We start from the raw sequence: 24,400 nt of genomic DNA, 5'->3' as shown, positions 1-24,400 counted from the left end.
CAAATTTACGATTCGAGTACAGTAAAGAAAACAAGTACTGGTACAACGGAAACTCAGTTTCCAAAACAGTGCTTAGGCCATCTGATATGCTTCCATTTTAAACCAGATTTAATGGCGTGGGGAAAGATTGGACACCTGTTTATTCTATTTTTGCGTCCTATTTAGTAGTAAAAATGAAAATTAGAAAATTATAAAAACGTATCTATTGTCACGAATCACATATACCCTTATTAATTGTTTAAAACCCGATCAAGATATTTGGGTGTTACTAAAGGTGTTCCGTCTTCCCCACCCTACTACAATAACAGCATGTCCTTTGCCAGTCATTAAGAAGAAAAAGATTGGTTAAACGAAACTCGCACTATGTATACCGGATAACTTGTGATAAAGTTTACTTGAGAAATTGTCCAACAATCGACTTTCTGTATGTCTAGGTACGTGTGAATATGACATATCACTATTGTGTAAACACGACGTATTCAGTCAAAAACTAAAACAAATTTGTTTTACGTTTGACCTATGCAAAGAACTGTTCATCAGGTTTGTACGTACAGCAAAAAAAACACAAAAACATCGCGGCTGTTTTGTTTGTGTGTGTATATATATAGAAAAAGAGAGAGAGAGAAAGGGGGGGAGAGAGAGAGAGAGCTGTTTAGCATAGTATCATAGTATATATGAGTATACTATGATAGTATACTAGCATAGATACTCTAATACGTATTAGAGTATCTATGATACTAGTATAGCCTACTATATCACGGCTTTAGCGTGTCTGGGTGTCATATACATGCGATGTTCTAAAACTCCCAGTCGAAATTCAAAAACATGTTACCAAGGTAAATAGAAACGATTGAAAAGGCGACGTTTTTTTTGTAAATTCCGCCATAACTCGTAAAAGAGCTTCAATTCGTACGTGAAGGTTATAAATAATTAATGCTGCAGTGGAGAACATTAAACACCCGATACCGCATACACGACGTTGCCAAGCACATACGAAACATCCTGTTTTAAAGAAACTGAATGAAAAAAATAAAATTTATTTTGTGTCTTCAATTATTAAAACACAGTTGTTGTTAGATATACAGAAAAAAATGGATAAATGACGTAACATCCTCTACAAAAAAATAAAATTATAAGAAAACACCTAATTAAACAATAGTAAAGTTGTAATCAGAAGGAAAATGATCGTTAAGACACTGGTAAACTCGTACAGTATAGGGGTAGTCGGTTTAAAAAAGATTGATCCACAGATTGGCATTGGAGCATGATGGAAAAACAAAACCCACCAAAAAGAAATTCCACCAATGTTAACAATACACTGTTTCAAGGGCACATTTATGTAGAATTTATAACATCAACACTCATAGTGGAAATATATATCCCATTAAGGATCTCATTGACATTTATACTATAACATACTAAAAGTGATAAAGGTTATTCTTTATAATCCTTATACTTTGGTAGTTATAAAGTAGTTAATTCAGCATTTACACACCCCAAAACCTTTATTATTTACCCGAACGAGAGTTAATATCTACAAGTATATATAATATACAACATTTATTATAATAAAAATTGGAATAACCATCAGCCATAGGTTATATGAATACCGTTAACCGCAATTGTTTAATAAGTACAAAAACTGAGATGTTTAAAGTGCCAGCTGTGCATATACCGCAAGCTTGTAGTAGTATAGTACATTTTAATTTTAACCAGCAATGTATATAAAAGGAAAGGTGGGGCTCGACGCAAAACGTGCCTTTTTATAATCTATTTTTACCGGTAGCCTACTCATTAAATGATAGACGAAGAAAATGTTACAGTATTATTCGACAGTATTCCCACGGTCCAACAAGCACGCGGTAAAAATGATGTACTACAATGGGGGAAGATGGGACCCTTAAGCACATATTGCCTAATATTTTCAAAATCAAAATAGATGACGGTTTTTGGGTAATACCACGAATTAGTACTATCATTCCTTTATTAATTGACAAAAGTTTAAGAAAATATAATAAAACATACGAAGAATTTAGCGATCCGCACAACAAGTGAAATTTTACAAATTCGAAAACACACAAGATAAGATGGGACAGTTTAAAATCATTGTTAATTTTGATTATTAAGTGTATTTATAAATAGGAATATACGTAAATAACACGAAATAATACTGTACGCTTTAAAAATTAGGTCTAAACATTATTTTTCTTGACCTACTGCTATAGTTTTTAACATGTTACCTATACATTATATTATTGCATAACAATTGGTATTGTTTGAACGAAAATGGGAAATGTTCGAACATAAACGAATAAATATTGTATCCAACAAGTGTATATGAACTTGTAATAACAGAAAATTGATTGTAACCATTGATAAAGTTTTTATTTTTGCTACAAATTGGGTATTACTACTCTGTTTTTAGCACAAGCCATGCACTTCTCATAAATTATCACCAAGTGCAAATGACCAAATTTCGAATATATTTTCAAAATATTATCTTTTTATTATATCAGTATCTTATAGTTGAATATCCCCTGTGGTTTAAATTACTAAATTAAAAGCAAATCTTTTAAAGTTTGGCAGTGAAAACATACAAAACAACAATGTGGGGGAAGATGGGACTCTAAATTAAAATATATTTACATTAGCAGTATTCTGCAATTTGTAGTTAACCTACAGAATTTAACAGGCTGTGCTAGTTTCTTTGCCATGTAAACTTCATATATATAACGTTAAACCGATATTTTTTTTGTTTTATCTCAAATTAAAGTCATATTGACCCCTGCCTATTTTCTTCATGCTTATATCTTAGTGTTTTTTTTACAAAACTAAAACTAGTTTTATGAGACAAAATCAAACTGTACGAAAAATTCAAGGTTGTATTATGAAGCTATGAAACTAGTTTAATCGTTCGCACACGCAAACTAAAAAGTAGTGTTATATATTAGTATCTCTATGGTTTAGACTTAATTTTCAAAGCGTACAGTATTATTTCGTGTTGTTTACGTATATTCCTATTTATAAATACACTTAATAATCAAAATTAAAAATGTTTTCAAACTGTCCCATTTTATCCTGTGTGTTTTCGAGTTTGTAAATTTTCATCTGTTGTGTGGATAGTTAAATAACTCCTCGTGTGTTTTATTATATTTTATTAAATTGTTGTCAATTAATAAAGGAATGATAGTACTAATTCGTGGTATTAACCAAAAACCGTCATCTATTTTGATTTTGGAAATATTTGGCAATATGTGCTTAAGTGTCCTGTCTTCCCCCATTGTACTAAACTATCAACTTAATTATAACCTATTTCAAATTTATATGCGTTTGTTGGACACAATATTTATCAATCCATTACCGTTCGAACAATACCAACTCTTTATCAAAGCGTGCAATATTATGTATAATATTCCTAATTTATACCAGCCGCGGTTGACAGTAGCGGGGCGGTTCGTGATCTTATTTTGAGCTTGCGATTTTTATATTTTTTTTTAGCTTTATTTTTTTTGAGCTTATTTTGAGCTTGCGATTTTTACGCAAGAGGCGCCAGAAAAAATACCACAGGAACCTTCGAAGGGTTGGCGAGGGCACCCGTTTCCTTCAACCCACCACCACACTCTCACATATTTAGTCGAAGCAACGGTCGCACAATGGCGTATAGCCAGCCTTAAATATTCGTGGGTGGGGGGCAAATGTTTTATGTTTGTATTTTTGGTTTAAATCACTCCATTACAACACAAAACACGAAAAGACGTTCTGAATGGCATTTATTTTTACAATTACGTCACGTGAAAACAATGATCTACAACTGCATTCAAAACTCCACTCGTGACATACCACCAGCCATTTTTGTCACAAAATTTGAGATTTGGTTTTCTTAGCTAGCAGGTAGACTGTTTATTACGAAATAGTATGAATTCACATGCGAATTCATTGCATCATAATAGCGTTTGTTTGACCAGGCAATTAATTACGATATCATAGCAGTTCACACGGCGATTATTTGCGTCATAATATGGGGACTGACACCTTTATTATTTAGCATACTGTGCGCATGTGTAAGAAAGAAAAATTGGGGTAAGGGGGCATCACCCCTCAGCCCCCCCCCCTTGGCGACGCCCATGCAGTGGCAATGTAACGTTTGAATTTTTTTATCTGTCCAGGTTAAATACTAATTTAACGTCACTTTATCCATTCAAAGGTGTGTATTTTATTGTTCTTTTAAAAAGGGCCTTTATTTATTTTATTTATGTCGGCATTGCCCTTTTTCCTTTCATAAATCATGGAACAAAACTAGAACTAACTTAGAGGTGTGCCAAATGTCATCCAATCAATATTCACAAAGTGCCATCTTGTTAAAAAAATACATCAATACAAACAAAATCGTCGTAAAGGTGCCACACCCCGTATCTAGTCCGTGATTGGCCAATCGTTGCTGTTGATTTCAATAAGGATACGTGTAAGTTGCACGTTAGGGATTTTCCCGCTGAGCAAAGCCGCACAGTTTCTGCATTCTGCAGAACTGCTTAAGTCATAATTTAGTTTCAGGTGGAAATTCAGTTACTGCATTTAATTTATCGTTAATGCTGTTACGATAAATCTTCCATATCAGAGCAACATTTGTATTTGTGGATTATATGTATAAGCTGGTTGTTTGTATTTTGAACATTTGTACAAGTTGAACAAGTATATCTATCTGGATATGTACAATGTCAGTATGTACAAGTATGTATCTGGACTCAATATAGGCTTTGTTTTTATAAATCAATATTAATAAAACCTAAACAGGTGCCGGAATACTAAATTATAACTTTAAGTCTTAAAACTCATTAAGGTTCAATACACATGGGATTATACGAAGAAGACGGAACACTTTTTCCACTAGGTGTCGGCAATTATTTAAATTAAAAAATACGGAAAAATGCACAAAAAAACACTACAAAGTGTTAATAAGTATAAAACAAATTAATTAAATAATAAAAATACCTTTCTAAATACATAAAACACTAGTAAGAACATCTTTTCCACATTAGGTCGGTTGTATACGCTCTTTCGAACTGTTTACTGTCAACTAAGAAACACAGATGTCCGGTGCCGTGGTATAGTGGTTAGCGCGCCTGCGAGTAACCCAAAGGTAATGGGTTCAAGGCTCGACACTGCTACCGTTGTGGGCGTATGTGTCCTTGGGCAAGACACTTAACGGCAATTGCTCTAACCCAGTGGTCACTAATGGGTTGTCTAAATTATCAGCCATACATAAAAAAATCCAAAAAAAATATTCACCCACAAAGTAACATACATGGTAACATGTAAGCTGGCACATGTTAAACCCGTGTTATAACGACTGTCGTTTTCCCGCCACGCGAGGATAAAATAAGTTACATTCATTCAGATATCAGCAAGGCCACCATCTTGTTCCACACATGTTTCCCCACTTAACCATCAACTTTACAAGCATAAACCGACATTTGCTCATTTTTGGGCAATGTTTAGATTATTTATGTTACCCAGTTATATATATTTAACATACTTGCCATCGGCATTGAATTAATTTTAAATATTTAAGTTTAAAAAGCGAATGCTTCAGTTTTGGTTGGCTTGTAAAATGTTTAACTATTTTCAATTTTGATGCATCATAAATGTTACGCTTTTCCTATAATACAACTATTAAAACAAAAAATGAATGCAGCTTAGCAAAATATCTGTCTGTCGCCCATGCTAATACATGCATTTCACTTATGTGGAAAACAAGCTGGTGGCCACATACATATACATGTGTTAAGTATTGTTATTTACTATTATGTATAATAACCTAATAATCATAACCATTTTCCATTAGTCAGCATTTCTTATGAATGTAGTGTAAGACTGTTCAAACATGTTCCCACATTACACAGTCTTAATATCTTAATGTTTACTTTGGATGTTTGCTAATGATAGTAATGGTTACTTAGGTTGATATTCTATTATTCTGCAGGTGATGTGTTTGTAGCAGCTTAACCGTATGGTACTAGTAGTAGCAATAGTCCTAAGTTTATTTGCTATTAAAAATACTTAAATAGAAAGGTTTTCGCAGGCTCTTTTATTGTATAAATTGTGTCTGTTTTTTATAAATCTTTTTATAATCATTTTTAATATTTGAGTTGACCTAAACCTTATCAATCAGTTTACCAATCATAGGTGGACAATGACTGGTATAGTGGTATAACTTCTATATTTATATATTTTCACTTTATACTTATTACTTCTATGTTATTTTTCCAGGTGAAAAATGTCTGTTCAGGAAAACTTGAGCGCTGTCCTTTATAGAAAGCGCGAGGAATACCCTCAATGTGATATTGTCTTGGAAAATCGAAGCATTGTTGAGCCAAAAGAAAATGAAGTACTGCTTCAAATGCATTCTGTTGGCATTTGTGGGTCAGATGTTTCTTACTGGGTGAAAGGACGGATAGGTGACTTTATTGTGAATGACCCGATGGTAATTGGCCATGAGGCTGCAGGCAGGGTCGTTAGGTGTGGAAAAAATGTCACTCATCTTAAACCTGGAGATAGGGTGGCCATTGAGCCAGGGTACCCTCTTCATAATGATGACTTTTTCAAGAAAGGTCGGTACAACTTAAGTGAAGTTTTCTTCTGTGCCACCCCGCCAGATGATGGTAACTTGTCGCGGTTTTACACCCACAATGCTGATTTCTGCTACAAACTCCCTGATAATGTGTCATATGAAGAAGGTGCTCTAATAGAACCACTTTCAGTTGGCATTCATGCGTGTCGACGGGCAGAGATCACTCTTGGTCATAATGTGTTTATTTGTGGAGCTGGTCCAATTGGCCTTGTGTCTCTCCTGGTTGCCAAGGCCATGGGAGCATCAAAAATCGTAATATCCGATTTATTTCCAAAGCGTTTGGAAATGGCTAAACAACTAGGTGCAGATGAAGTGATTAAAGTGAATATCGGCGATGACGCTAAAACGGTCGCGTCTAAAGTAGAGTGTTTACTCGGAGCTATGCCAGACCGTACAATAGAGTGCACAGGGGCGGAATCGGCGATCCAGACCGGAATCTACGCAACTAAGTCTGGCGGCTGCTTGTTGCTTGTGGGCTTAGGTCCAGCGATGGTAAATGTGCCAATTGTGAACGCGGCGGTTCGTGAAGTCGACATACGCGGCGTGTTTAGATATTGCAATACGTACCCGACAGCAATTCAAATGCTGGCTTCACGCCAAGTCGACGTAACGCCGCTTGTCACACATCGATTTAAGTTGGAAGAAGTACAAAAAGCGTTTGAGGTGACAAGAGCTGGTGAGGGGATAAAAGTCATGTTAAAGTGTGACCCCAATGACCAAGGCATATAATTTTATGCAGCTACAAATTCGTGTTTGAAATTATGCAGAAACTCATACACACGGGTAATAGTAAGCCTTTGTGTAACCAAATGAAATCCATGACATTTCAAATATGTACATATTCCTAATTATTTACCAGTGCACTTGTTGTAATCAGAGTCCGTATATAAGGGGATTCTGCTTGTAAAATGAGTTTCCATTGTGTTGTTTTACTATTATGCGCTTTGCAATTTTGTCGTAAATAATATTCTCATTTCAATATACATATATGACGCTTTAAAAGTCAAAAGATTATACCACCGTCGTAACTATACTAAATTTATAAGGCCGACACTGAGCTAAAGAGTGTGGATTAAAAGAAACCACGAAACTGCAAAGACAGATTTTTTTATTGAATACAAAAGTGTGTTTGATTTAACGCAAAATTAGGATTTCCTACTAAAGTAACCTATGTTATCATTTCTAAGCTGTATACAAAGGAAGTTACATTCATTCATATAATTTATCGCTTTAGAGAACTCCCCAGTTGTAGCGAAATAAATTTAACCGCTGACACGAACCGAAGTGAGAACACAGCAGGCACAAATTTTAAAATATCGCAACTTGGCGTAAAGAAAATCCGTAATTTGCTAAAATTCTAAAACAAACAATTTAACTCACCCGCACACAAACTGGTTCACTCACCGCAGCTAAGTATTGTTTCGAAAAAATAACGAAATATTCAGTTTACCGAATGATTCCCAATGCCGATGGTCTGTAAATAATGAAAGGATCAAGTTACATCATACAATCGTTTGTATTGTTACGAATACTAGTCAGGCAAGAATAGGCTGGATTGCTAGTTGACTACAGTCAGTATATTTATCTTGTTGTTTAATACGCGTAGATCCAATATAATTCAAGTCTTATATTTAGTCTTAGCAAATAAATTAACGAACCCGCAATAACTATACAGCGCAGAATGTTAAAATAAACGTCAAGATTTTTGTTTCAGTAAACATTCGCTAGCCGACGAAAACTGAATTCTAAACGACAAGTCTAGGCATGCATGGAAGGAAAATATACTGGAAGATTGGATCACTTGAATTAGTGCATAGAGGTGGAATGATGTACTAGTGTCAGTGTGTGGGTAGGTAGAATATGTCACTTTTCTATGAAGTTTTATTTTTTTAACAAAATTAACCAAAAGCTATAATTCAGGACAAACAGTAAAACATACTTGGTTTAACTGAATTTCTTTATGTTAGCAATGTTTAACACTACAAAAGTAGATAAGAATATATTTTAGTATTTTAGATAATATTTAAAAAGAAAAAAAAACAAACTTATTCATATAAATATTTAATATTTATATATAATACCTGGAAGTCAAATACAAGTTTTATTACCTAGTGGACCAAAGTGGTTTTATTGCTGGTGCAATACTCTTATGTACCTATTGTTAGGATTTTGTGTGTAAAACAATGAATGTGTGTCAGTTTTTATTTTCCAATTTCCTGCTATGAGGTTACCATTTCTAAAGGATGTAAAAAACTTGCTTGAGTTTACATTTAGTAGAAGTAAGTCACATTATAATTTATTTTTGCAGTGTTAAATTAGTGGTGGTAATACTGGTTTGTTAATCGTATAATGCTCTGACTACAGTTGATCTAAACATATTGCACCCTTAGCAATCTTAAAATATATACAATGTTTTATTAAGGCACATATACGATTTAAAAACAGCTTCTACTTCTAGAATTGCATATTTTATTTTAAAAATTACTAAAAACTTGAATTCTTTTTCCTAAATAATACTGGAGATGTGACACTCAATTATTGCAATTGCTTAGTATTTTTTTTGTAAAAAAATTTTTTTTTCCACTAGGTAACTTGGTGTCTATCTTATTCTTCATCTACACAATGCCTCATAAAGTAGCAAAGAAGCTATACAACTCTCATAGTGATCAAATGCCCCCTTATGGAAGCACAATTGCTGAGTATGAAGTTCTTAACCTAATTGGACGTGGCGCTTTTGCTTGCGTATACCGCGCAAAGTGCAGACAGTCAAACCGTGGTGTAGCGATCAAAATGATCGATAAACGGAGCATGAGGAAGTCCGGGATGGTTTCTCGTGTCCGGAGCGAGGTTGAAATTCATGCCCAGCTCAAGCATCCTTCAATACTGGAGCTGCATCACTGTTTTGAAGATGCTGATCATGTTTATCTCATCTTGGAGCTTTGCATGAAAGGAGAACTGAACCGATTTTTAAAAAGTCAAGGAAATTCATTGTGTGAACAACAAGGTAATGCTTTTGACAATTTAGTTTCTTTTGCCTATAAAATATTTAAAAACAAACATAATGTACTATTGGCTCTCTAACTGTAATTTTATTGACATAAAATGTTTAAAACTAAAGTTTTTAGGCCTAGAATATCTTTTACGCCGCTGTTAAGTAGCGTAGCTACACAAACAAGCAGAGCCAAGGTATAATGCATTCACCATATTGATGAATAAGGTTCCTTTTGTTTGATGTCTTTGAACTATTTTATGAATGATACCCAAGATTTTGTTGGTTTAAATACAGTTTCATTTACCTCTATTTTGGCACTGTATTATTATAAACCTTTCCCCACAGTGCGTGAATTCATGGTGCAAATAGTAGAAGGAATGTTGTATCTACATGCACATGGAATTCTTCATCGTGACATAACCCTTGCCAATATGCTGCTTGATGATAATTGCCACATTAAAATAGCTGATTTTGGGCTCGCAACTCGCCTTGCTCTACCTACAGATAAACACTTCACCATGTGTGGTACCCCAAACTTCATATCTCCGTAAGTCAATAGTTTAACTCATTAACAGATTTAGTCATTAGTGCTTGTTTTAAAAAGGGCTGACAGTGACTGTGACTGTAGTATGTTTTTAATGGCTAGTATGAGCCTACACCACAGATCGCAACAGCATGTACCTTTATTTATTTGTATTTAAATGAAAGATAGTTAATCAACAAAGTATAACAAAAAATATGCACATGACATAAGGCAATGTCCCATTATCATGTAGAATAGTATTGTGATGTTTATTGTTTGATGTCCAGCAACAGCGTATAATAATATATTACATTTATCATAACTGCCAATGTTTAATGTCAGCTTGGTTTTCATTAATGAGTATATTCCATATTCACATTTTTTGTTGTATACCACATTGGCTCAATTAGGCAGATCTTGTTATCATGCAGATGTTTGCAAATCCCTTTTTAAAGCCTCCATTTAATCCGCGATTTAATTGATTTAATGTTTTTTAATTCGGCCGTTGGGTTCTTTAAATGTGACATGAGGTATGTCGTTTTCAACCGCGATATTTTACGTTACGAAATACGACCCAACTGCGCTAACATGCCCGGGCAAACATACTGCGCCTAAACTTCGTTTCACATACTTATCGACTTGGTATAAACTGCCGTTTAGAAGCCACACACCTTCGACCGACCCCCACCCTTTGTGACGTCACAGTAACGACAATAGGACTCTCGCGGGTCGTAATTTTTTTCGCTGCCGAGTTCAGGCAAGCCTACATTGTGTAACCGCAAGTTTTTGTAAGCGTTTAACGGTCGTACTGTGACGGAACAAGCATGTTTGTTTCGTCATTGCGCGACATAGACTGATCTGTTATATTTGCGTTTGTTTTATGTTTAATGACGACACTAGACAAATACAGCTCCGTGAAACGCCCTTTTCCGTTGGCGTGTGTGTTTAATGTTAAACTGTACAAAGAGATGTTTTTAAACTGTAGCCAATTTTTAAAACCGTTTGCCAATTTTTAAATTTATTATAATCAATGTATTAATTTACCTGCCCAATTCTAAAAAAATCACATTTCCCCTGCGTAGCCGCTCGTTATAGCTCAACCTCATTATCGCATCTTTATACCCAGTTTGTATTTATTTCAGAGAGATAGCAACTCGAAGCGCGCATGGTTTAGAATCTGATGTATGGTCACTGGGCTGCATGTTTTACACGTTTTTGGTGGGCGTGCCTCCATTTGACGTAAGTATATTCAATTTCGGATAAACCGTTGATACGGGTCGTCTCTTCACGCACACTTTTGTTTCTATTAGAAGACTAGCGTAACTTAATAATAATTAAGCATAAATGGCTCGTTTGTCTGCTAGGTGTAGCAAACACGCTTATTTTCTTCCAACTAAATGTAAGTATGTTTTTAACTGTAAGCGTGTTTTAACAACTGTTCCTCGTCGTCTTTTCGTTTAAAATATTTTTAAATCTTTGCTACCGTAATCAAAGAGATAACTAAACTTAATATAGTACTGCGGGGGAAGATGGGACACCTTTAGAACATTTTATCCAAATATCCTGATCGTGTTTTAAACAATTAACAACGGTTTATGGGTGTTGTGAGGATACGGTTTTATAATTCTTTGAATGTTCTTTGTTTACTACCAAATGGGGTCAAAATATAGAATAAAATAAGTGTCCCATCTTTCCCCGACCTACTGTATATTATTATCATTTATTACTACCTAGTGTCCTAGGACTCCCGGTACATACTGTATACCCACCAATCTACCATTCAAAGCTTCAGTAACGTTTATTCCCGACCAATATAGACTGACGCAGTTAAAAGCACACTGAACCGCGTTGTGCTTGGTAACTTCACAATACCTGAGAATATTTCACAACAAGCCAGTGACCTCATCACTAAAATGCTAAGGAAGGATCCTCAAGATCGTATCTCGCTCTCTGCTGTGCTGGACCACCCATTCATGGTATGCATGTGTTATGTATTTAGGGTGACATACCAACATAAAAATAACTGATTGCTTGAACTACATACTCGGTGTTACAAAGTTATTGTTACAAAGTTATTTTTATCTAATTCTAAAGTTTTGCGAGCAATAAAATGACGTTATCTACCTTAAAATTAAGTCGCAAAACTTGTCGTGATTTATAGAAACCAGACACGCTAAAAGGTCGTGAGGCGTCAGTAGACAGTGGACATGCGACAATGACAACCAATTCAACGAACAACTACAGTAGGCAAGGCACCCTACACCACCAACAACCAAGCTTTACTGAGTCGAGAAGGCAGCCGCCAAGAACGAGACCAATCGTGGCTTTACCGCCGCAGAAATTGGAACCTGTTCTGGACATAGGTTCGACCTATGAGGAGTCTTACGATGAACGACGACCGGCGGCGAAAAACGGCTTCGGCCGGCCCGAGAACACCGATACCCGGCGGCAGTGGGCGAGTCGGACCCGGGACATGCCGGGCAATCGACCTCCAATGTGGCGGCAACCGGAAGACCGCGGGGAAAACCCTCATGACGTGCGACATGTCCACGGCGACGGGTCTTGGGGTCAACGCACGGACTCGTTTACTAGCGGTACTCTGCCTTCCAAGCCACGCAGTCATTACAGTCAAGGTCGGCACGATCGTTATAAGTCTCGCAACTCAACCTTATCTATTGAAAGCAGTTCGACAGGCAGCGCTCGTCGTTACCCGCGCGAACCGCAGTCGAATGACGTCACCGGATACGACGACACGTTACAGGGGAAATTCCCTGACGCGTCGACCATGCGACCCGACGATCTGTTCTACCCTCCAGGGGGAAGCTTTCAGCCTTACCAAGCAAAATACGAACCAGGATGCTACAAATCGAACACAAGTAATTACTCAAGACCCCGCCACCCGCCATCACCACCTGTGCGGGATTACACGGCCGATGATTCGGAATATCACGATATACAACGGCAAGGAGATCCCGCGCATCGTAGCTTCAAACAGAACGACATAAACCGTTCGTCGTCAATGCAGAACGTTTCACAGACTGAAGATTCGCTGCTACGACCTAACGTAACCCGCGGTTCCCGTTCTGCGTCCTCTCGTCGATACAAAGACAGTTCTATCGCGAACAGCGACCCTGCGGAGTCTGATCGCACCTCAGCTCGTGACTACAACCATCACTCTTCCAGTCATGGCGCAGTCCGCGGCAGAACAGCCGACAGGATGCGCAAGCATGCCGATTACGCGCCACCAAAACCCGAGCGGTCGCAGTGTAATATTTCCAGCGAAAACAAGCACACTCAAAGCCACAATTGGTATAATGGAAAACAGACGCAAGAGCAACATAATAATAGAACTATTGACCGTACTCCAAATCAAGATAAGGGGAATGACGTCACAGAGCAATCACACACGCAACTCAAAGACGCACGAACCAAGTCAAGCTCGGTAAGCTTGCGTTATGTATATTTTTGAGTACTTTGTTATTACATCCCCAATTGCAAGTGCCCAAAACCCATACTTCATACAGTAATACACCCGTTTCAACATAACTTATATGAACTATAATTTGACATCAATTATGCAGAACATGTACAGCAAACCTCCAAAGCCACACCACAGCGTTCATTCCCACACATCATCCAATACAAGACGAGCGGAAGCGAAATCTCGCGACCTTCCCAACATTAACTCATGCAGACTTCGCACAATTCGACAAAAAGCCAAAAATTCCATGGTGAGAGTTTTTACCCAATTTTGATTTAGCATAAAGAAGACTTCAAACTAAAGTATGAATTACTTGCTTTATCCTCGCATGGCCCGAAAACGACAGTCGTTCTGTTCTCTATAACAGTTGTTCTGTTTCGTACACCTCGTGCCAGCTTAAGAATTATCATGTACGTTTTTTTGTGGATGATTATTTTTTTTTTTTTTTCCTTTTTTTGTATGGCTGATAATTTAGACAACCCATTAGTGACCACTGGGTTGAGGCAATTAACCATTAAGTGTCTTGCCCAAGGAAACATACGCCCATATTAGCAATGATAAGCCTTGAACTCATTACCTCTCGGTTAGAGGCAGACGCACTAACGTTGTTATTTTCTTGTTATTTATATCCGTTTGGCTTGCATTTAAACAGTTGTTGCAAAATTATAACCGACCCAAACTTTTTCATACACCAGGTCAGCATACTACAGAATGGTGAGGTGTGTCTGGAAATAGTGAACAGCAAAACAGGCAAAGATATTGTTACTGAAGTACTGTGCGTCTCAGACAACGGAAATTCAATAAAGGCAAGTATTCTAATACCTACATTGTTACTAAACCCAAGGTAGCAGGCCTGCCCTAGAAAACATTACTAAGAGCTGAAATTTATTTCCCAGGATAATCTGTGTTTTACCAAAATTTTGACGCCTATGAAAATCTACACCTACTATAGACCTTTAAATCGTGCAAAAATAACAATTTCATTACAAAGCAGATATTTTCACCCACCACCAAAGAACAAAGTGGATATATATTATCCAAACAACCACCCATACCACCAGACTCAACCAATACATATGAGAAATCTACATTACCTGACAAATACCACAACAAGTACAAATATCTAGCAAGGTAGGTAATGTACATGTACATTGTTTGTACATGTACAAGTAGGGTGGGGTAAGATGGGACACCTTTTCATTCTATTTTCTCGTCCCATTTGGTAGTAAACAAAGAATATTCAAGAAATTATAAAATTGTATCCACACGAATCCCATGGAGCGATGTAAATTGTTTAAAACACATTCAGGATATTTGAATACTATGTGTTAAAGGGGTGTCCCATCTTACCCCCACAGATCTCAAATCATCCCATAACTATAAAATTACTTTAATTTTTACAGGTTTGTGCAATTGGTACGATCTAAAACACCCAAGGTAACTCTGTTTACAAAGCAAGCAAAGTGCATGTTAATGGAAAACGCACCGGAAGCCGACCTCGAAGCATGTTTTTATAACGGTGTGTTTGTGTGTATAGTTTTCAAAATTATTTAAAAATGCAAAGTATTCTCTCAAATCAATCATATTAAGGAAAAGCTACTATTTATAAGAAATTATGTCTTTTGGTCTAAATTTTTTATCTCTTTATAAATTCTTTTATTATAAATTTCAATACAAGTAAGAACTTAACTAGAAACACATTATTAATTTTTTGGACTACACTTAAAAAAATGAATATCAAGGGCAAGGCCAACCCCACCACCCGGAACCAAGTTGCTAACTTCTTAATGCATTTTCTAGGCGCTAAGGTCCAACAGAGCAAAGGCAAAACTATGATAATCGATCAGACCGGCAAGCTTATCACACTGGACAGCCAAGATTTGCGTAGATTACCACTCGACCAAAACTGTGAAGCAATTGCTAACCTCACCCCCGAGTACCAAGATATGCTGACTCATGCTCTGACATCACGACAGAAAGCTCTCGACATCGAGTCAGCAATTTCGGTGGTTGAGGAGAATTCGGGAAATGACTCGTCATATTTTCCTATAACTGTATCACGGTAAGTTCATTACGTCATTTTGACGTTATCTATTATCGCTATGCAAAATACTGTTGTTTAAATTTATAAAACAGTGGTTCTCTAAGTACCTTACTTTCTTTGAAGCTAAATTTAAGATTAAAATAATTCCTTGCAAAATGTAAAACTCATTGTGATTTTTTATTTTAAATACAGAGAAGTTTGACAATCTTTTATTGCGTGTTTGTAAATATTTTTATCAAATTTTACCCGATAGTTACCATATACACATTACCAATGCAGGCGACCAACCAATGAAACAACCCGCACCACAAACTTAACCAAAACCTCACTACGTGACAAACCATCCACTCCAACAAGAAGCCCCGAGCCTGTATCAACACCTCGAACCCCTGATAGTTTGCCGACACCATCAATAGCTCCCACCACGTCTCCAAGCGCAGCACCCCCTATTCATTTTACTGAGTCAGTTCTTTCATATCGTTCTAGTGCTACAGCCATGAGCAGGAAACGAAGCGTGCCAAAAGCACCAGCTTCCTCAAACGGGTCGTCTAAAAATGATCACAGAGGTATGTGCCAGCCTTACGATCATTTTAAAAAGCTCAAATTCTTTATTTATTTGTTTAAAAACCTTATTTTTTCCGCAAAGCATATTTTTACGCCACTAACAAGCTCAAATTCTTTATTTATTTGTTTAAAACCATTATTTTTTTCCACAGAGCATGTTTTCACTCCACTGGCCGACTCTAACCAGGTATCCAAGACATTGGAAGTCCCAGGTGTTGGTCGTGCCTCACATTTATGCACCGGTGATATATGGGTTATGTACAATGATAGATCACAGATATTAATGCAGTCAGCTACAACTACTGTGCTCTACTCCCACCCTTCCGGCCGCAGAGAAAGGTAGGCAGTCTATTTTTAAAATAAATCCTCTTTTTAAACTGGTCATTTTTAATTTTTCTATCGATTTTAGTTAAATATAGGCTAAGAAGCATTGATCCTACTTAAAAATATTGTCAAAAATACATTTTTATTTCCTATATAACTGGCTATTTTTAATTTTCCTATCAATTTTGGTTAAGCATAGGTTAAGAAGTATTGATCCTACTTAAAAAGATTTAAAAATGCATTTTATTTCCTATATAGGTTCGGCCAGTCTGCTAGGTTGCCGGAATACGTGAAAGCCAAATTATCTGACCTACCTTCTATTGTTGAAATGCTTGTACAGGCGGCTAGAGAAAGCCCCGCTAACAGTGGTTCAAGATAGTGACTTTACATTTACTTTACAATATTTTGCAACATTTTTATCATCCTGTTTTACTTTTATACGCTGCGAAAATATATATTGCTGTTTGTTTTAAGGTTTTTTTAGACGTTTTTTTTATTCGACTGCTGGAAAACGTATTATTGCTGCTGTTATATATCAAAAGTATATTATTAGTTCGTAGCTGCTGTTATATCGATCATAATAAACTGTAAAACTTGTTTGTTATCTAAATGGCCCTTAGATTTTATTGAGGAACAGAACAAAGTGTATTGTCTTAGTCTGTGACAATGACAAGCATAAGTTTAAACTTTTAAAGGGTATTATTCGCGGAAGGACCTGTGTTTGCTCTGTAATCTTGGATGTAAAACTTAACAGCATGATTGTTGTCACCCCTGTTTCCAAAGTTGGGGCAAGAGTGCATTAGCTAGTGCAATAAACTGTTGCAGCTGTCCGACCCCCAAAAAATCCTAGATATTTAGGATTGCCTGCTAGTTACTGAAAAACTTTGTGCTGTCCTGGCTTCTGGTTTTTAATAGTGAGACCGTTAAATGAATCAATCCAATAGTTAACATGCTAACCACTCATAGCTGCATAAGACCCCTTAATTTAAAATCAAATGTCAGCTGTTTTAATATAGCCATAGATTTTTTGAAAAAAACACATCAAAATAGAATAGAAAACTAAATACAGAACATTATGTTTTATCAAAGCGCTGCCAGAACTTAACATCTGCGTCCTGTAGGTCAAAAACTTCCACTTTTTGGCCATCGATTTGAATTGACATAATTTTACACATACCAATAATTTCTTGTCTACATGATGCCATGCCCTGACGAAGAGAAGCTAGGCTTTCCCCAGGTCCAGGTGTATTTTTTGCTTGATTTGCCTAAAGTAAAGTAATATTTAAAGTTTGTGTTCGGGAAATGTTTTAAAAAACTCAAAAGAGAGTAAAAATGGACATAGCACTAATTTCTATTAAAACCTGTATAATAGCAGCAAACCGTTTCCCTACAACTTTAACGAATAGCGTGATTTAGGATCATGATATATAAATACAATCATTCTGAAGAAAGTCAACAAACTTGTTGCACCTGTGCTGCTGTGAACCCGATTAAGCCAGTTAAAACTTGATCACTGAATTCCACATCCAACACACCGGTGCCATCGCAAATTCTGGCGGTCAAATGCCACTGGTTAGCTACGTTGACCACAAGTTTTGAAAGCAAAGTTACAATATAAGCTTTTGTCCGGAATTTAACTGAAGACTGTAAAATAAAAAAAATTTAGATTAAAATCACTTCTATATTTGGTTTTTTTTTTATTGTTCCAATTGGTAAGAAACCATGAATATGTACAAAATTATTTAACAGTAATCTCACTACTCTAAAAAAGGGTTGTTAAATCTTAAACCTAAAATTACGTGTTATGTGCTAATGGTATTCAACTAATTCACAGTATTATATGCATACTCATACTATTACATAAGAAATGAACTTTTGTGTATGAGCCATTAAGACTCCAATGTTATATATAAATACTGGTTTAAATACATCAAATCATCATATGTACTGATAAATGATTTTAAGTTTTGGCACCTTGGCAAAGTGGTTAGCGCGCCTGCTTCGAACCCAAGGGTAATGGGTCAAGGCCCGACGCTGCTACCATTGTGGTTGTATGTCTCCTTGGGCAAGACACTTAACAGCAATTTCTCTAACCTAGTGGCCACTAATGGGTTGTCCAATTTATCAGCCATACATAAAAACGAAAAAAATAACTACAATACATTTCAAATGCATTGGATTGACCAAATAAAACTTAATACCTGGTTCAATTTCTTTGCTCTGCAGATGTACATATAAAGTGGTTGTCCACAAGATACAGAAAAATTTTCATTTTTACAAATATCTGTTCTGCTAATTTGTTGCTTTACATCAACATGTTTTATCGACTTTGTAGTGTTATCAACAAGTTGATGTGATGCTGTTGTTGTTGAAACGATGGAGAATTCCTTATTTTCAGATTTTGCAGGAGATTCTGGTCCAGAACTTTTTCGTTTCCGGTTTAAACTAGTTTTAGGTTTCGTGTCTGGAGGTGGAACTGTCAGTTTGTTTGACTGAGCGCATGATACCAGGTGTGATGACAATGGCTTGAAATTTTGGTTAAATGCGTCTTTTATGGTTAGTTGTTTAGATGATGGAGGTGTAGGATTAATAGCTGGAGCTGGATTTATTTTGGCAACTGAAATTGGTTCTGTGTGAAAATGTAAATCTGTTTTAATGTGTTAAAAGTTAATTTTATGAAAGTTACAGCAAAATAGCCAAAGTTAAAATGATGTACTTTTCTTTAATTTAATGTGAAGACAAGAAAAGGAAAATGTAGGTTAATGAAAAAGGGAGTAGGGTTATGCAAGAGCGTTTTAACACAAAATCTTAAAGCTTTCCATAAAAAAATCATAAATACTCTGAACTATTTTATAAAAAGAAATAAACATCTTAAATAAATACTACACAAACTACCTGTTTTTGTATGTGGTGAATTTGAATAACTTGAAATATGGCATTTAGGTTGATTTGGTGGCACAGATGAAAAGTTTGGTTTACTGTCCAACATCTGAAGCAAAAATATAAAGTTTGTAATAATTTAAATTTTTAATGTAATTTTGTAAGACAAAAAAGAACATATTTGTAGCTTTCACATCTGGAACATTGCTTTAGGTATTGTTTTGATGTTTTCGTTATAAATTTATGGAAGTTTTTCATTTTTAGATAAGGATAACATAGAACTTAGCATTATTACTTCCCCAATTTATAGAAAAAATAAGATTATCAAACAGCAGATATTACTTAAATTAATAAACAGCACATGGACACCTCTGCTTCCACACGGTCAACTGCAAGAAGAATTTCCTCATCTATCTCATCATCAACATCATCTATTATTTCTATAGGGTCACTTCCGTTCACTGCTTGATTTTGATGAGTCACTGTACGCTGAGTCGCATTCGGCACCGTTTCTGTTTCATCGTCGTCAAAAAGCTGACCAAGCATTTCTTCAGTAAGACCAAGATCAACTGGGAATTTTAAAATAAAATTTAGGAAATATATAATCAATTTTAAATTGCTGAATCTTCTATTTGAGTACGAGATAATGAAAACTGATAATGTCAAATATTACAGAAATTGATATTTGGTATATTATTAGATTATTTGAACCAATTGTTGTTTACTGCATCAGGTAGGATGCAATAAAATTGTCCAACAATATAACTGCTAGATCAGGAATAAATTCACAAATTACATCACCCCAAAATATCTGTTACAGACAGACAATTGTGTTTAGGTAAAAAATTATAAACTTTACCCAATTCTGTGTTAGTGGTGGTTTCGGGTTCATTTTCCGTTTGTGGCAGTTGGTGTATTTGGTTGTGAGCCTGAAGTATACAATGTAACTTGTATCATTTTTCTAGAATAACTGTTACAAAAATGTGAGCACACTAAAGGCTATTGCCAAAAAGTCATGCAGTTTTTAATTGCCAAAAAAATTACATTTTTAATTTTTTTTTAATGAGAGCAAATCTTTAACATTAATAACAAGTGCACTTTGTGATAAAAAGCAAAAAACAACCTGAAAATAGAAAAAATATAAAAATAAATGTGAAACAAACAACATACAGGAAGCGGAAGGTTAAGTGCTTTATGTAATGTAGCTTCTTTACAAGATTCATGGAAGAGATCCTCCACTTCCCCACCAAGGACTTCAATATGTCGAGGAGAGAGCATTATCACGCCTTCTCGACATAACACAGGTCCTTTAATAAGTACCTGGAAAGGTACACCCAATCGATTGAACAAATATAATCAAATTTAGTGATTTACTGGTATTGAATAAATAAATGAATGTAAGTTAACTTGCGTGGTCCACAGTCATTAAAAACGGGTATTCTGTTTCATACACCTCGTGCCAGCTTACAGTTACAAAGTATGCTACTTTGTGGGGGACTTTTTATGTGTGGCTGATAATTTGAACAACCCAATAGTGACCGCAAGGTTGGAGCAATTGCCGTTAGGTGTCTTGCGGTCCTGCCCATAGATACACATGCCCACAATAGTATCAGCGAAGAGCCTTGAACCCAATATCTCTAGGTTAGACACAAGCTTGCTAACCAACTGAGCTGCAGCCCCAGTATTGGGTCAACACACCTGGTTGTTATGTTTTATACACCTTCACATCTGGTTAATAATTACCACATTGTAACTTTGTTTGTTTTTTCTTAATATGACTGACAATTTAAACAAGTAGCAACACTTAAATGAATAAATGTAACTTACTTTATCCTCACGTGGTCCGAAAACAACAGTTGTTAAAGGGTGTTATGTTTCATACACCTCGTGCCAACTTATGAGTTACCAAGTATATTACTTTGTTGATGCTTATTTTTTTCAGAGACTTTTTTCATGTGTGGCTGAGAATTTTGATAACCCATTAGTGACCACTGGGTTGGAGCAATTGCCGTTAAGTGCCTTACCCAAACTGTGTTACGGCGCCGGGCACAAGGAACTACAGGCTTGGAGCATTTGATATTGAGAGTCCTAGCAACAAACACCCACAATGCTGGGATTAAAAAAGTAACGCCATTGCATAGTACCTTTATTCCAGGTGGTAATGTTTCATTTAGTGTTGGTATTGTTTGGTATTCTATTGCTTGTATATTTGTCACACCATCTGTTAGTTGTAGCATCAGCATTCGAGAAGATTTTTTCTCCCATGGCTAAAAAAAGACCAAACTTTAATATATATATATATTTATATCATATATAAATGAAAATTTTATACCTAAACAAAAATTTCACAAAATGTTCATGTGAGCTACAAGATCATTTTAACAAAATGTGTGTTTTTAAAGAAAAAAAGCATGTAAAGACCTTTTTAAGTGTAAAAACTTGTTATTGTTTTTTTTTGGAATTAAGAGGGTTTTGCTGCACTAACTACAAAACTGTAACAACTGTACCTAGGCTAAAATCACTTGTTTTCATCATTGTTTTTGACTTTTTTTCGCAAATCCTTATTTTAGACAACCCAGAATATTTCTTTTAAAAGGGCTGGTAGCAATAAATTAGATATGAAAAATTAGCTGAATATGAAAAGTATTGAATAGAAATGAAATCTCTTACTTTTTGAGTGGCTTGTGTCTCAGCAGATACGGCTGTATTTGAATTGTCCTTGTTTTGAAGTTTTAAAAGCTGGCTATGAGCAGACTGGGATATGTCCAGCAATGAATTGATTTGTAAGCAGTATCTGCATGTTAAGTTTCCCAATAAGTTAGTGGTTACTTTATCACACGGCACTGATTTTAGCTAGGGGTCTTAAGGGTATGCCAAACCCAAAGCAAAAAGTTCATGTGCGAAAGTGATCATTTTGTCGGGTTTTTGAGTATAGATGGTCAAATGTAATCCTTTCCCGATGTCATAGGTGTCTGAACCCAACTTAACCCATAGTTATGTATGCAAGGTCTATACTTTTACAACTTCAGCAAGCAAACTTTTATGAAAGAAACAAGTTAAAATTTCTGTGGGTGATGTCCTTAAGAACCTAAACGGTAACACACAAAGTCCATTGAACTAGAGAGTTAGGTCATACTTGATTCAATACCCCGACACACAGGGAGATACTACCCATTAGTAGCCACTAGGTTGGATCAGTACCGAGCTATGAGTCCAGTATTTTTGGTCACAATGCAAGCGTCGCTAGACAAGTTAGTTAGAAAAACAGAATGTTATTTTATGCAACCCGTGACAAACTTCAAAAAAAAACATTCGAAATTAAAAAGAACAAAATTTAAAAAAAGTTACATACAAGTTTACAACCAATTTAAAACACTCACTTTCCACGTAGCATGTACTTTTCCAGTAAAATTTCATCCGGCAAGGTTGGCTGTTCAAGGTCTGATAGATCTGTGTCCAACCACTGGCCATATACTTGGTTCTGAATCTGTTGCATTGTAAGAGCTTCACCCTGGTACAAGAACAAATTATCAAATCTGTGCAAGGGTAATCATCGAATTTATTTTGTAGCTTTTTTAACAACATTATAATATATTTCTGCTGATCAAAAAATGGCTAGAAAAAAAACAGTATTTGCACTTCACCTGATTTTCAGAGTTGAGCCAGTTTATACAAGCCGCCAACCAATCTTGTGGAACTTGTACAGTCTTATTGTTCTTCAACCAAGAAGATACATTAGAGACCATCATTGTAACGACTGCAGGGCGCAACAACTACAATGAATACTGCATTTTGCAACACATGAAAACAAATTTGTAAATGTGGGCCCAATTTTCCGCGCTTTTGCAATAGGGGATTACCCAACCTTTTGGCGCGAGTTTTAACAAAATAGTTTCAACTTTGTTTAGAGTTTAAAACACAACACCGATTGGGTTTTATAGTGAATATAATGTAGTGGTACATAAATGTACACAAAAATATTACGTACGTACATGTTATGTACAAACTTCCATCGAAAAACAAATACAATATAATGTTACCTACGTGTTTCTCGTGATGAACCACAGTATACATGACTTTGGCTCTGTTTAAAACAAACAATAAAAACGAACAGCCTTTAGACTATATGATGTATAAGCGGCCTGTGGATGTGGGGATTTGGAAAGGCGCAACAGTCAATTTACTAGAAATTTGATCACTTCCTTCTCGTTTCCCTACTGTGCGTATGTCTCCATCGTTACTCATCTGCTTTTCTATTTTAACCAGTAGAACATTTGCAAACGTTAGAGTAAAGAACCAGGGAAATGAAAACCGTAAACGTTGTCCTGAGTTTAGTGGTTACACTGTTATGCTGCACGCTTGCTCAAACTGAAGGTGAGACGTTATTTGTGTGATTTACAATATAGGCTACGCTATGTTTGTATAGTTTACCGTTATAGTAGGGTAGGGGAAGATGAGACACCTTTTTATTATTCTATTATCTCGTCCCATTTGATGAAATTAAAGAAAACCAAAATAATTATAAAACCGTATCCTTACGACTCCCATATATTGTAGTTAGTTGTTTTAAACAAACCAGGATATTTGAATACACTAAAATACAGTGTGCACTAAGGGTGTCCCATCTTACCCTATACCTTACTATACAATGTATAACATTTGTTACTGCACTATACAACCAGCTCATGGTAGCTTTTTAAAATAGATTATTTGTATTTACGAAGGGTCCAATTCACGACATATAATATGAAGTGGTAAGTTGGGATATGGGGCAAGTTAGGACACTTTTTTTGAAACCTTATTCTTCGAGTATATCCGGTATAGATAACCGAAAAAAAAGTTACAGTATTATTTGCATTTCACAGTCCAACAAACTACGCGGCAAAGGCGGCTACTGCTGTTGAGTATTAAAACCGGTTTAAACAGATTATTGGATGGGAAAATACCGGACACATTGAGCACAT

The 24,400-nt window shown here is 35.9% G+C and overlaps 3 protein-coding genes across 4 annotated transcripts; 2 read left to right on the top strand and 1 right to left on the bottom strand.

Annotated features, from left to right (window-relative positions):
* The first annotated feature begins 4,633 nt into the window (after positions 1-4,633).
* On the top strand, positions 4,634-7,725 carry LOC100184593 (sorbitol dehydrogenase). Its single transcript, XM_002131597.5, has 2 exons — positions 4,634-4,728; positions 6,268-7,725. Exon 2 carries the CDS (start codon positions 6,275-6,277, stop codon positions 7,355-7,357), a length of 1,083 nt encoding a protein of 360 aa, XP_002131633.1. The 5' UTR covers positions 4,634-4,728; positions 6,268-6,274; the 3' UTR covers positions 7,358-7,725.
* A 617-nt stretch (positions 7,726-8,342) lies between these two features.
* On the top strand, positions 8,343-17,166 carry LOC100177586 (serine/threonine-protein kinase PLK4-like). Of its 2 annotated transcripts, none has more exons than XM_002125461.4 (14): positions 8,343-8,477; positions 9,216-9,632; positions 9,966-10,167; positions 11,286-11,382; positions 11,961-12,119; positions 12,305-13,585; positions 13,725-13,874; positions 14,320-14,430; positions 14,619-14,755; positions 15,028-15,143; positions 15,425-15,686; positions 15,948-16,234; positions 16,385-16,571; positions 16,815-17,166. In XM_002125461.4, the coding sequence occupies exons 2-14, from the start codon at positions 9,251-9,253 to the stop codon at positions 16,933-16,935; spliced, it is 3,492 nt and encodes a 1,163-aa protein (XP_002125497.1). In that variant the 5' UTR covers positions 8,343-8,477; positions 9,216-9,250; the 3' UTR covers positions 16,936-17,166. The 2 variants fall into 2 exon arrangements, with proteins under 2 accessions (XP_002125497.1, XP_018670432.1); XM_018814887.2 differs by lacking the exon at positions 8,343-8,477 and adding an exon at positions 8,766-8,907.
* Positions 17,167-17,536: 370 nt separating this feature from the next.
* LOC100186989 (recQ-mediated genome instability protein 1) lies at positions 17,537-23,262 on the bottom strand. Its single transcript, XM_002131549.4, has 11 exons — positions 23,081-23,262; positions 22,817-22,947; positions 22,107-22,230; positions 21,581-21,703; positions 20,607-20,756; positions 20,296-20,365; positions 19,806-20,005; positions 19,452-19,545; positions 18,758-19,185; positions 18,027-18,200; positions 17,537-17,821 (listed from the first exon to the last, which is right to left on the bottom strand). The coding sequence occupies exons 1-11, from the start codon at positions 23,183-23,185 to the stop codon at positions 17,630-17,632; spliced, it is 1,791 nt and encodes a 596-aa protein (XP_002131585.1). The 5' UTR covers positions 23,186-23,262; the 3' UTR covers positions 17,537-17,629.
* Positions 23,263-24,400: the final 1,138 nt, after the last annotated feature.

This window comes from Ciona intestinalis, chromosome 14 (genome assembly GCF_000224145.3).
Source record: "Ciona intestinalis chromosome 14, KH, whole genome shotgun sequence".
NCBI lineage: Eukaryota > Metazoa > Chordata > Ascidiacea > Phlebobranchia > Cionidae > Ciona > Ciona intestinalis.
This window is presented reverse-complemented; position numbering and strand designations above follow the sequence as displayed.

Bases quoted from the DNA above. Each gene is read 5' to 3' on its own strand.
- LOC100184593 (XM_002131597.5), top strand. From the start codon at position 6,275: ATGTCTGTTCAGGAAAACTTGAGCGCTGTCCTTTATAGAAAGCGCGAG.
- LOC100177586 (XM_018814887.2), top strand. From the start codon at position 8,850: ATGAGGTTACCATTTCTAAAGGATGTAAAAAACTTGCTTGAGTTTACA. The intron at 11,383-11,960 runs GTAAGTATATTC...CGACCAATATAG, and splicing joins TGGGCGTGCCTCCATTTGAC to ACTGACGCAGTTAAAAGCAC. The intron at 12,120-12,304 runs GTATGCATGTGT...CGTGATTTATAG, and splicing joins TGCTGGACCACCCATTCATG to AAACCAGACACGCTAAAAGG.
- LOC100186989 (XM_002131549.4), bottom strand. From the start codon at position 23,185: ATGATGGTCTCTAATGTATCTTCTTGGTTGAAGAACAATAAGACTGTA. The intron at 22,948-23,080 runs GTGAAGTGCAAA...TTCTTGTACCAG, and splicing joins GGCTCAACTCTGAAAATCAG to GGTGAAGCTCTTACAATGCA. The intron at 21,704-22,106 runs GTAAGAGATTTC...GTCTTTTTTTAG, and splicing joins AGACACAAGCCACTCAAAAA to CCATGGGAGAAAAAATCTTC.